The 13,377-nt window shown below is 44.3% G+C and overlaps 1 protein-coding gene across 2 annotated transcripts in view; it reads right to left on the bottom strand.

Moving 5' to 3' along the window:
* The window catches only part of LOC126541283 (uncharacterized), a 56,221-nt gene extending 49,298 nt beyond the window's left edge, over window positions 1-6,923 (bottom strand). For both annotated transcript variants that reach the window (XR_008614690.2, XM_050187991.3), the window contains exons 1-2: window positions 6,616-6,923; window positions 1,184-1,368 (exon numbers count right to left, since the gene is read on the bottom strand). Coding sequence is in view for 1 of the 2 variants with exons in the window: in XM_050187991.3 (XP_050043948.1) it covers window positions 1,184-1,368; window positions 6,616-6,829 (399 nt within the window). In the remaining variant the exon portion in view is untranslated. The remainder of the gene's footprint in view (window positions 1-1,183; window positions 1,369-6,615) is intronic.
* Between the last annotated feature and the right edge of the window lie 6,454 nt (window positions 6,924-13,377).

Here is a 13,377-nt window from a genome sequence, read left to right as displayed (position 1 = left end):
GAGCCTGTGGTTGGTGGCTGTAGATACACCCCATTGCAATTGTTTAACAGTACTCAGGAAAAATTTTTTCTCCATATATAGTGTCCATGGGGTAGCCCCTATGGAGTGTTTGTTACTTTAAACCTGCCTCTATTATTTTTTTAAATCTTTCCACCTCTGCAAGTATAGGCTAGACAATTGGACACCTTGATTTCCCTACCTACTTTCCCTATTTTTATTTCGCTTTCTCTTACTCTGAATGCTCAAAAGTTGCCCCGACCCTAGTTTTCGAGGAATTCAAGGATCATTTTTATTTTCAAGGAGTTTGAAGAGCCCTTCTAGCTCTCTTTTCAGGATATTAAAGTTTACTATAGCCAATTGTATATTATAACCAATCGTAATTGGTTATAGGGACATGTTTGGCCTGCTTTATTTCCATGCTTAGACAATGACACAAAGTGCCAATGACCTACAATTCGACTGCTACGACAAGGAAGCACAGCCAGCGAGCCAGCGCTATGACTATGTGATTGAGTTTAGTTCAAGTCTCAAAGCTGCACACCAGGATACAAGAGATGTGCAGTGGAAGGCTCAGGATTTATTTTGAATTGTGAGGGGGCTCTTTAACGTTCACTTGAAGGGGGCTCTTTAACGTTCACTTGAATTTGCCCAATTTATAAACATCAACAGTATAAGCAGCTGTACATTTTGCAGGTTCCTTTAATATATGTAACTGGGGTTTCAGGAGTACATAGAGTGAAGTACAGTGAATGATTATAAGCTTGTTTTCTTTTTTACAGGTGTCATAAGGGATAAAATAACTGACAGGCGTGTCACATGGTGCACTTAAGATGTTATCGAGTGCACCATCTGCACCATTGCACCATTGCACAGGCTATGGTAAGGAGTTGATCGCAGCTGAATAATTCAATCGCAATCGGGCTCTGTTCTAATCGAGCTAGGCCGCAATTAAATTTCCTGACGGCGACGGTTCTTTTGCAGAAGCTGTGGGAAGAAACTAGTCGTAGTCGAGAAACTCGATACTGATCGTGCTCGATAGCGATTGCACGTGCCTGCGCATGGATAATAAAAAGAAGGCCGAAATCCAATCGCCAAGTTATTTCAAGGCCGTGCTTCAACCTGCACTGTCAAGCCTTACTCAGTACCAAAATGTTGAGTCCTGTCTGGTCCGACAGATAATTACCGTGTGGCGGATGCTGTCGTAGTAGCGTAAGTGTCGTTGGCGGAACGATGCATAGTCTGGCAGGGCTGGCAGAGGACTAGGCTCGCGGCTTGGCAGTCGAAAGGGGGCCTTCTGTTTGGGAGCCAGAACCTTCAATAGCTGCTTCTGTTTCTTCAATCTCTTCATACGACGAGTGAATGGTGTAGCTATGGAAAAAAAGGGGACAGCAATAAACAGGCACTTTGAGAGAAAAAGTTGTATTAGTTATTTCTTCTTTATTTGGGTACATAGCACTTCTTGATAATGTACCTACATACCTAAAACTGGCATTTAGTATATACAACATCTGTCTCAGTTGCCAGTTTCCTGTCGCAGAAAAGGTCGTAGTAGCTTAAATGCCAAATGCAACGAAATTTCACTCGGGCTAAATATGTTATGAGTAGTACGTACCAATCTTTGCAAAGCCTCATAGCTGGTAATTGTATAGTTTCTTTTGTTAGCAGCCTTTAAACAGCACCTAAGCAGACAATGTGTGCATGTGGTGGTATCGCTATGATGTAAATCCCAGCACATAACGTCCGAGATTTCTACACGTGCCACGGGCACCAGGCTGGCTCGCTTCACTACAGCTGGAGGCCCACAGAGACTAATCAGAGCATGTGGTAGTTCGAACATATACGACAGTGAAAGGGTTTGTCGTGGCACTTCACGGTGGCCACGATATCTACACTACACAGCACTCTGGACTCCAAGATTGCACAGGTGCACCATTGCAATCTCGGAGGTCATGCCTAGGAGCCACTCGTTAAGTCATGCATCATTTTCAGTGAGTGGTAATGGCAGCATTTTTTTTTTCGCTTTCAGTAACAGAAAGTGCTTTGTTGCATACTTTTCATGATGCTCCCGCCCGTATTGCAAAAATTAAATTTTGCATGAAGGTTTTTCTATATCGACAATAGCTTAAACTAGGCTTTTATGTGGTGCAGAATTTTGTTGCAGTTGGCCATTAGGGGTATAATGCCGAAAACAAGCAGCTTTTGAGCCAGTTGAAGACGTCTTCACCAAGACAAAAAGAAAAGTGACAAAATTGGATATGTGAAGACGATCATCGATCTTTTTTCTTCTATGACTCTTGTGGAATTATGCAGCTATAATTTGTTCTTTGTGGATAGACTGTCAATAAGCAATGTTACAATTAAGGCGATTATCCCTTTCAGTGTTGGGTTTTTTCATAGGTGACGCAACCTCTGCTTCGATTTTTTTCCCCAGATATTATGAAATGAACCTAACAGTTTATTTCTGGTTATGCAGTAATGAAAAATAGTTATGCAAATAATGGCAAGTGCTTTCTTGGTGTTTTCCTCACACTGAAATCTGACAAGAGGAATGTCAAAAGGAAGATGGAGGGACAGAAATGCACAAATGTAGCAGTATGTCAGTAATGCTGAAAGGGTTAATAAAGAATGTGCAAAGGTTGTATACAAAATTGTGTCATGTGGGTGACTGGTTACTCTATCAAAACAACGCTGCAGCTCACACTGCTTTGGCTATGACGTAATATGTAGTTCGTTAGAGATGAACTGGTGTTCCCCATGCACAATTTTCACCAAATAGGGCTCCCAGAAATTTTTCTCATTACTTTTAAAGAAAATTCAATAGAAGAACATTTACCACTGTGCTTGTTGTGAAGACAACTTCACAGGGGTCACTAAAATTCATACAACTTGAGTACCTACAGAGTTGCTTCTAGCAGTGGTTGAGAAAGTTAGACAAGTGTACCAACTCAGCTGGAAATTAATTTGAAGTAAACTAAGTGCTTTCTGTCTTAAAAATTTTCCTTCTGGTGACAGTCCAGTTTTTTTCTGGGTCACCCCTTTTGCACATTTCTCTTTAACCTGATGGCCCCCCTCTCCTCCACGATCACCCCCATTTCATGGCACGTAAAACTGTGCCAAGTAGTTTGCATATTGTTTGCGCAGTGTAGCTGCAGACCTGTCTATCTAAAAACAAAGCTAGTTGCACTTGGAGGTTGTTGCAGAATGGAAAAGCCTTGTGATCCCCACTTTTGTGTTTCAAGGAGCTAAAGTACTGATTGGCTCACAGCTATGAACCAACGTGCCCTCCAATGCAAGGAGCCTGAGCGAGGTCAAGGTCACCTGCCACCTAAGAAATCCATTCCTTTGTTCTACTTGCATCAATTGTGCTTATTGCTGCAAGAAAAACAACTAGCGGGAGGGGCAGTATGCATTATGCAAAGGGACTGGGGGAGCCCTGTCCCTGATCCTTGCAGCTGCTGTGCTGCAGTGTATGAACTGGGCGAGGAGATTGACGGCAACACTAGGCCGTGCCTGCTATGTCATTTTTATTTGTTGGAGGTCTGTACCTGCTTAATGGTACAAGTAATGTTTGATTCTATTTGTGTTGGAAGATCATAAGCATGCTCTTAATTCCTGCACAGTTGCAACATAGTAGGACATTGTGCCTGTTCTATAGACTGTTCTCAAAAGAACTTTGACATTCTGTGTATTGGATGCAACTACATTGTTGAAGAGCAATATGTGAACTCACACAAGTTTGTGTTAACAAAATTAGTGAATCAGATATTACACTGAGAGCAATCAAACATTATGCGTGACCACCAAATTACCCATCGAGAAAAGTCATAGGAAAGCTAATCTTGGAAAAATATACTCACAGAAAAATCTTGAATTGTATTGTGAAAGCGGAAATTGAAAAGGGGGTAAAAATAAACCCACTGAAACTTACCTATGAGCACACAACTTTGCACTAGAGACTCTAAAGTGACTCTGATGTGAAAGAAACATCGAGGTTCTTACGCAGAAATGGTGGAGGAACAGTTACCTAGGGATCACAAATAGGCATGCAGTGCAAAGCAGCATAATGCTTTCCAAGTTCATCTCGGTGCTCAGCTTTCTCGCCTCTCTAATGAGTGCTTTCAGGCATACATGGGGCTTGAAAGATTCACAAACTCTGCATGCAAACCCCATTAACAAAGCTGTGCAATACAGTGCATGCAATAGGTTTTTTGACACGACACAAGAGTTTTATTTCAACAATGCTTTTAGACTTTTCCATTACAAGCAACCGAAAGCAGGGCAGCGGTTGTACGGGGCTCAGCAATTGAAAATGTGATTCCTGGAACGCATGGCTGCTGGAGCTTTTTGTGCCAGTGGTGGGTGCTGGGGACACCGTGCCACATGCTGATTGATTGTGGCATGTGATGAAAGTGAGAGCCTTCGTGAGGCATTGTAACTTCATTTGGCCTCATATGATCCTGCAGCACTCACCTTTGGTGCTAAAGGCACCACCCACCACACAGTCTGATTATCACATTTCAATCGCTGAGCACAGTACATGCAGAGGTTGTGGCTGATTCTTCAGTATACGTAAAACTGTGCCAAGAAGTTTGTGCATTGTGTCAAATTGGTCTCACTAACTGTTTTCTGGGGCACTGTAGCTGCAGACCTGGTTATCAAAAAAAAAAAAAAAAAAGCTAGTTGCACTTGGAGGCTGTTGCAGAATGGAAAAGCATGACGAAAAGCCTTGCCAGGGCAGTAAGCCGGTAAATGCATCGTCTGAATCGGGGTGTCTGGACACTAGGAACGGTTTTAGATGTGTGTAAGACAACTGAAATTGCATGCCATGGAACTACTCTTGCCATCAGCATGAAATGCACCAGGAAAACTGACCGGCGATGTATTAAATTAAATAATTAAATTATGGGGTTTTATGTGCCAAAATCAAGATCCGATTATGAGGCACACTGTAGTGGGGGACTCCGGAAATTTGGACCACTTGGGGTTCTTTAACGTACACCTAAATCTAAGTACAGGGGTGTTTTCACATTTTGCCCCCATCAAAATGAGACTGCTGTGGCGGGGAGACCGATGATGCACTCAGCACTAAAAACAGTAAATTGGGCATCTGTACAACTGCTCACAGTGGGCACTTCCAGCAAGAGATTATAATGCACGTTTATTCATGCTTGAGAGGCATGAAAAAAGATATACGAATTAAACGGAGCACACAGCCAACATGGCAACGAAAGGGCCCAGTTGTTTCCATGCTGTGGAGAGTGACCCAGAACGTCAGTCTCCCGGTCACGGCAGTCGCATTTCGATGGGGGCAAAATGCGATAACCTCAGGTGGTCCAAATTTCCGGAGTCCCCCACTACAGTGTGTCTCAATCAGATCTTGGTTTTGGCACATAAAACCCCATAATTTAATTTTTAAGTCGTTACGATGTTACAGAGCTGCGATATGGCAGCCTAAAAAATTAAGTAATGAGAGTTCAACACGCAAGCAGCACTGCAAAGAAACAGAGTTATTGTGTTTCACATGATGGCAGCATTTTTGTGAACTCTAATGGGTGGTGACTAAGACACAGAAGTAGTGTTAATTGTCTGTGAATGTCATTTCTTTAAAGCAAAGCTTTCTTTGTCCGTTCTCCCAACCTTGCAGGTGCCGGCTGCTGCTGTCTTGCCAACTACCCAACAACTTAGGTATCTGCACGAATGGGCAACTTAATCCAATGGGGTATGCACAAATGGGCATGTGCTATCAGACATGTTTCCAAACAGACAACTTAGGTCACTGGGTGGGTTCTCGAATAGACAAGCCAAACAAGAGGCAAAAAGTGAGGAAGCCAGCAACAAAACCAGGGTGTGGAGAAACAGGGGAACAAAATTAGTTTAGAGCGTGCACCGAGCGAGGAGCGTTCAGCTGCCCAACAGTGAAGGAGTTCGCAACAAAAAAATTAAAATCAGCTACAAAAAACTGAAGTCGTCGGCACCACAAGCAGCCGAGTGCGAAAGAATAAGTAAACTAAATGAAACCAGAGCGTTAACTGAGCGAGAATTGAGTTACATAGCAACGAAAAAAAAAAAAAAAGAACAAGTGAGGGCATTTCAGTAAACATCAAAGAACACCTCTGGATGGGATCCGCCAATTCTTAAAGCTACAGAACAAACGACACCGCAACTAGTTACACTGAAAGTGATCCGTAATCAGTAAACGGGCGAAATGTAAAGCAATCCAATAGCAAAATTTGCACTTGCTTGGCTCATACTACAGAGGAACTCGCGTCACCATAGTCCCGCCCCCTCTGTCAGCACGCTGCACGTAGGCTGTAGCGGGCTACTGATATGAGAGGCTGTACAGGTGCTAGCTAAAGTATTTGGAAAACGGGAGCTGTGGCTGAAATGCATCCCGATGGGCTCAAGCAGCCCCAAGGCGAAATAAGAAATTGGATTACGCTTGCGCGTAAGCCGGCGATCAGAGAAGTTCGATCACAATGCACCTCCTTGAGGCTGCAAGAGCGCACTGCGAAGCAGTTCGGCCGCAGCTCACGTGTCCCAATTATTTTTGTCTGCACCTATACTAAAGATAAAACCATGTGCAGCGCTAAGGAGAAGCTAATTAAATTCTCTAACCGTCATCGTCGCTGTTCTCTTCCTCAGCAGTTCCAGTTGCTTGGGGCTCATCGGCGCAGCTGACATCAATGTGCCTCCGCGCTGCGAGCAGCGTCTGTCTTCTGTTGCGACGGCCAGCTTCTGCACGCAGCACTCGCCGGTCGTGAAAAAAGCCTTCATCTCGCAGCGCGCAGGCTGCCCCGGGAAGGTTGTAGGCTTTGGAAGTGGAACTCATGGATTCAGCAACGGTTAATATGCACCAGCCTCAGCACCGTTTTAAAATCGCCTCTGCTGCTCTGCCAACCCCAACTTTGCTTCCGTTACTTCCGCCCCACAGGAATGCTGGGACTGGGGACAGCCACGCTTCCGGTGTGTTTTCGGCTTGTCGGTATCACGTAAAGCCGGTCGTGGTCGGTATCGACTGTTGTGCTAGGGTGGCTAGCCACCCTAGCACCCCCCCTTCTAGCCACCCTAGTTGTGCCACAGCAAGTAATTTATTCCTAATTGTTGCGTTGTTCGTGCTCAAAAAGTCGAAGTCTATGACGTGTTTCCAGTTACTAAAACCGCAAGAATATATCCTTTAAGATTCACAGTTTAAATTTAGAGCACGCCGTAATTGAATCACGGCCACCTGGATCGACGCGCGGCGAACCAAGCGGCCGTGATTGGTGGCGCCCTGCGGGTAATAAATGCCAATCTTGAAGGCCATGCTTTTACTCGTTTCATGCGGCGGAAGCGATTTCTGAGAGCCAGAAATACGTCATAGACGTTGGGTTTTGCATGGGGAAGGAAAACACAGGAGCATGGAGTTTTTTAGCATTACGACACGCAGCCCGCCTTTGCAAGCGAACGCTTCGTGGAGACACAGTGGCCGCCCAACACAATTGGCCAACCCCTTCCGTGGAGATCACGCAGCAAGCATTGGGCGCGTTAAGTTAAGGCGCTCGAGCGCGCTCTAGCCAGCAGAGCGCGCTCTTTTAAGCTTAACGGCTAAAAAGCGACTTCCGGTGCGTGATTGCGGAGCGCGCTCTACGCGCACCATCCTCGAAACGGTGCGCGAGAGCGCGCGCCTGCTACGGCTTCCGGAAAAATGACGTGTTTCCTACTCTTTCCGCCAATGCAAGTCCGTTCTCCTTGCCCACTCGTTCCTCTCGCCGCCGCGCTGCCGGGCGTCTGAAGCTGCTGTCGGGCGAGATCGGCAACGTGTTGGCGCGCTTTGAGCTTGCATCGCATCGTAAGCCGCTGCTGCTGCCTCCGTCGCCGCGCGTCAAGTACTTCGACCTCTTCATCGTCTAACAAGGACTGCAGGAGTACGGTCGGCGGGGCCATTTTCGAAAAGCGCGCGAAGTGCAATAGCGGATGCGGAAACAACATAACATTCGCCAGACGGCACGTTCGTGCACCCGAAAACAGTCGGCGAAAATGGCCGTTAAGTTAAGGTCCGAAGGCGTCGCACTCGAGCGCACTCGAGCGTGCTCCTTCGGAGTTCGGAGCGCGCTAACTTAACGCGCCCATTGATATTTTCTGAGACATTTGGTTCCCACATGGAGGAAGTTTCCTTCCTTCATGTGTTTCCAGTAGCTATGCCAGTAGTTTTTATTCGGTGCGCGCTTATTCGGCTGCCCTGCCGTAGACCCCTAGAGACAGGAGTTTGTCCGTGGGGGTATTAAAACACTATTAAATTACGTCGCCTCACGAATCTCCCGCCGCAAAATTTTGTCGAACCCTTCCAACACAAGTGAAGTTAGACGTAACTATTAGACCGATCAGTGGCTTTCTGCCTCCTTCCATTCCCATAGCGCGCAGGGGAAATGGCAAGGGTGTAAGGAAGCCCCGTAATTTCCCGCTGGTCCTGCCCAAAGATTGGATGCGAGACGGATTGTGGCGGCACCCTGTGGCAACCACGGTATCTATGCCTTTTATCTCGAAGGCCACGTGCAGCATACGCTGCCATGTACAACTGTTGTGTGTAGACCGGCACTGCAAAAGATGAAATGGTTTTTCTGTCATATATATTTTTCATTTAGTTACCTCAAGTGAGCAATAATTTTATTACTGAGGATGTTCTCGGAGATCACAAAATCAGTCAATAGCTGTTGTGAGCCCAGTTGCTTGCGATGACGCCGCATGGCGGCATTGCGAAGGAGAGTTCAAGCGATTTTTCACTGCTTTTGACACGAGATTGTAAATTGCCTGCTGCATGCAGTGTAATAATGTTTGGCTCACATGTTCACATGATGCTCGTTAACAGATCAGCAACTTTTTCTTACTGTGTTCAAAAAGTGTTTATTGCAAAGTAACTTACAGGCCCAAGGGGAGCGCCGTTGAACAAATGACAAGAGAAAACCGATAAATGAGAGCTAGAAACGTGAGAGCTAAAAATATTTACAATGATAACGTGCTTGCAAAACAGTGTTACGAATAAAAACGCCAAAGCAATACAAATAGTTGTCAGCAAAGGAATGAAAAGTATAGTTCACGGTAACATAAAAAGCGGCGTATCACTCGCGCAAAATAACGCAGATAGCGCGAGTACTTAAAACAGACAAAATTGAAACGACAAATTGAAAAAAAGAAGAGAGAGAGAGAAAGATGGCACATACGTGACACGTATTATATGACATGACATATGTACAGATGAATACATTTGTTGTGATGAAAACTGCGGGTTCAGTAGTTGTCTGAATTTATCATTGCTTATTTGCGCGACAGTGCTGTTAGGAAGCGAATTCCATAACCGAACAGCTCGTGGTAAATCCGAGAAGTTAAACGCTTTAGTGTTCCCATAAATGCGAGTGAGGCTTAAATCATTATAAAGTCGTCGTGATATGCAAGACGCGCGTTCCAGTGGAAAGTTTGATGGCTTCATTTGGTGAACATATCTATGGAGCAAGGACAGGAGGGAGATGTCACGTCGGCTGCTTAGTGATTGAAGGGAAATGTCGAGTTTTATTTGAGTAATGCTTGACTGGTAGTTGTAACTGCAGGAAATGGAATCTACCCGCTCGGTTTTGGATGGCTTCTAACATGCGGATTAAGTATTAATGGTAGGGCGACCATATAGGAGACGCGAACTCAAGCTGGGGCCGTACAAAGGATAGAAATGCTAATTTACAGATGTTAGACGGGCAGTTATGCAGGTTGCGACGAATATACCCAAGAGATTTGGAAGCCTTTGCGTATATATGGTTGTGATGTGAAAGGCCCAGGAAAGGCTCGGTGTAAGATTAGAGAGGTTTAGTATAGGGGCCCCAAAGAGCTTTACGGGTGTTAGCGTTGGGGCATGCAGGAGTGAAGAGTTTTAGAATAGGGCTTTGCGTTTGCGGATAGCGTCTTGCGCTGACAGCGGCACTACGGCGTCAAAGAAAATCTATTAGAAATAATTAAATAAAATATACAATTTTATGATAGGAATAGTAATTTTGACTTGCGTGTATTCGCGTTTAATTACAATTTAGAGGTTATTCTTCAAGCAGCAAACAATTAGTTGCGCTTAGTTTTGAGCGGATCAACTTTATGTGCCTCCACCAGCCAAGCTTAGCCGTGTTTGGCCTAGGAGCCATAAAATCCACAATCGAATTCGGTATCAGTGGCGTCTAATGAATCAATCTTCATAACGCGCGCTAGTTGAGAGAAAGCGATAACCGCAGTCACTTCTCCTAGCTTGCGAACTTCACGCGTTACCACGAATCGAACCCAGTTTGGTGCTAGGTTAGAGCCGACGCTTCGATGGGTGCCGCTATGTTTGCTGACGCAAAGCTTTTGGGGCCGCTATTTGGGCTTCCGCTAAATCGGTGAAATAGCGATCCCAACGCAAAACCCAAACGCAGTCTGCGCCTCGCGCATGCGCAGTGGATTCGACGCTATTTCCTTGGGGCCCCAAAACCTTTTGGGCCCCTATTCTAAAACTCTCTATTAACGCCTAGATATTTATATACTGATGCCTGAGATACTAGATTTGTATTTATATAATAGGTAAAGCTATGATTTGAAGTTTTTTGCCTGAATGTTATTACTTTGCATTTACACGAGTCAAGTTTCATTTGCCAGTCTTCACACCATTTGGTAACGAGATGAAGGTCCTCTTGAAGAATGCCATTATCATCAAAGCTGCCAATTGGTCGATATAATATACAATAATCGGCAAAAACACGCATGCAGGATCAGATTTTATTGGGCATATCATTAATGTAAATAAGAAAGAGCAAAGGTCCTAGTACGCTGCCCTGCGGTACACCGGAACTGACATATGCAAAGGGTGACGTAAAATTATTAACGACTGTAAATTGCTGACGATTCGTTAGAAAGTTACAAACCCAGGAGGACGTTAAGTAGTGTAATTTGAGAACGGATAACTTGGAAATTAAACGGCAGGTAGCTACATGGTCGAAGGCTTTGGAGAAGTGGAGAAAAATTCAATCGGTTTGAAGGCTACGGTCCATGTTAAAATGCATGCTTGTATTGAATTCTAGTAACTACGTCTCACATGGCAAGCCTTTCCTAAGCCCATGTTGGTTAATAACGAAAAAAATTATTTTATTCCAGATGATGATATATGTGAGATGCAATTATATGTTCAAGCATTTTGCAGCAAATACTTATCAATGATATTGGACGATAGTTTTCTGGGAGAATTCTTGCTGCCACTTTTATGTACTGGTGTCACTTTTGCAATATTTCAGTCTAAGGGAAGCTGGCCTGGTGATAATGACTGGCGGCAAACAAGACAAAAATTTGCTAGATAGTGTGACTGTGTTCTTTAAAATTTTTGAGTTAATGTTATCGACACCCCAAGAACTAGTCAACTTAAGGTTATTTATGAGACCTGTGACACCATCCTCTGTTACATCGATAGATTGCATGTACTGGTAATATAGATCAGTGACTTGTGGCAAATTTGAATGGTCTTCTAGCGTGAATATGGATGAAAAAAAATCATTAATGATTAATGGGAATTCCTTGTCACTGATTGGAGCTTGATTACCGTCACTTAGTGAAATGTGATGCGAGCCACTATTAGGTGAAATCACCTGCCAGAATTTTTGTGGGTTGTTTTTAATTAGTGAACGTATATCTTTAGAGTAGTATTATTCTTTAGCCTCTCTTAAAGACGAGCAGTAATCTTTCAAAAATGAGCTATATTTATCCCATACCGCGGGTGAGTTTGTTCGCTTTGCAGTTGTGTATAGCCTTTTTTTTTGTTTCTTAGCCTTCGAAGGTACTTAGTGAATCAAGGGTTCTGTCTATCGCCTGTTATTCTGATTAGAGGGATATACTTTTCCACTAAAGCACACAGGTTTTCTTTAAACGGAAGCCAGTTTTCGTTGACTGACTGAGCAGAAAACGAAGCTAAATATGTGCCAGAAAGAAATATCACAAATTCTTTGTTAATTTTGTTATAGTCTCCTCTGTTGTAAGCACGGATGGTTTTGTTTCAGACACCTGTACATTGCAAGGGGATCTTAAGAGTAAGTTGTAGTAGCTTGTGATCGCTGAAACCGTCTAAGCAAACAACTTCACCAACTGTTTCAGGGGCGTTCATCATCATCATCATCATCATCATCATCATCATCATCATCATCATCATCATCATCATCATCATCATCATCATCAGCCTAGTTACGCCCACTGCAGGGCAAAGGCCTCTCCCATACTTCTCCAACTACCCCGGTCATGTACTAATTGTGGCCATCTTGTCCCTGCAAACGTCTTAATGTCATCCGCCCACCTAACTTTCTGCCGCCCCCTACTACGCTTCCCTTCCCTTGGAATCCAGTCCGTAACCCTTAATGACCATCGGTTATCTTCCCTCCTCATTACATGTCCGGCCCATGCCCATTTCTTTTTCTTGATTTCAACTAAGATGTCATTTACCCGCGTTTGTTCCCTCACCCAATCTGCTCTTTTCTTATCCCTTAACGTTACACCTATCATTCTTCTTTCCATGGCTCGTTGCGTCGTCCTCAATTTCAGCAGAACCCTTTTCGTAAGCCTCCAGGTTTCTGCCCCGTAGGTGAGTACTGGTAAGATACAGCTGTTATACACTTTCCTCTTGAGGGATAGTGGCAACCTGCTGTTCATGATTTGAGAATGCCTGCCAAACGCACCCCAGCCCATTCTTATTCTTCTGGTTATTTCAGTCGCATGATCCGGATCCGTGGTCACTACCTGCCCTAAGTAGATGTATTCCCTTACCACTTCCAGTGCCTCGCTGCCTATCGTAAACTGCTGTTCTCTTCCGAGACTGTTAAACATTACATTAGTTTTCTGTAGATTAATTTTCAGACCCACCCTTCTGCTTTGCTTCTCCAGGTCAGTGAGCATGCATTGCAATTGGTCTCCTGAGTTACTAAGCAAGGTAATATCATCAGCGAATCGCAAGTTGCTAAGGTATTCTCCATCATCTTTTATCCCCAATTCTTCCCACTCCAGGTCTCTGAATACCTCCTGTAAACATGCTGTGAATAGCATTGGAGATATCGTATCTCCCTGTCTGACGCCTTTCTTTATTGGGATTTTGTTGCTTTCTTCGTGGAGGACTACGCTGGCTGTGGAACCGCTATAGATATCTTTCAGTATTTTTACATACGGCTCGTCCACACCCTGATTCCATATTTGCCTCCATGACTGCTGAGGTTTCGACTGAATCAAACGCTTTCTCGTAATAAATGAAAGCTATATATAAGGGTTGGTTATATTTCGCACATTTCTCTATCACCTGATTGATAGTGTGAATATGGTCTATTGTTGAGTAGCCTTTACGGAATCCTGCCTGGTCCTTTG

Source organism: Dermacentor andersoni, chromosome 2 (genome assembly GCF_023375885.2).
Source record: "Dermacentor andersoni chromosome 2, qqDerAnde1_hic_scaffold, whole genome shotgun sequence".
NCBI classification, from domain to species: Eukaryota; Metazoa; Arthropoda; class Arachnida; order Ixodida; family Ixodidae; genus Dermacentor; species Dermacentor andersoni.
This window is presented reverse-complemented; position numbering and strand designations above follow the sequence as displayed.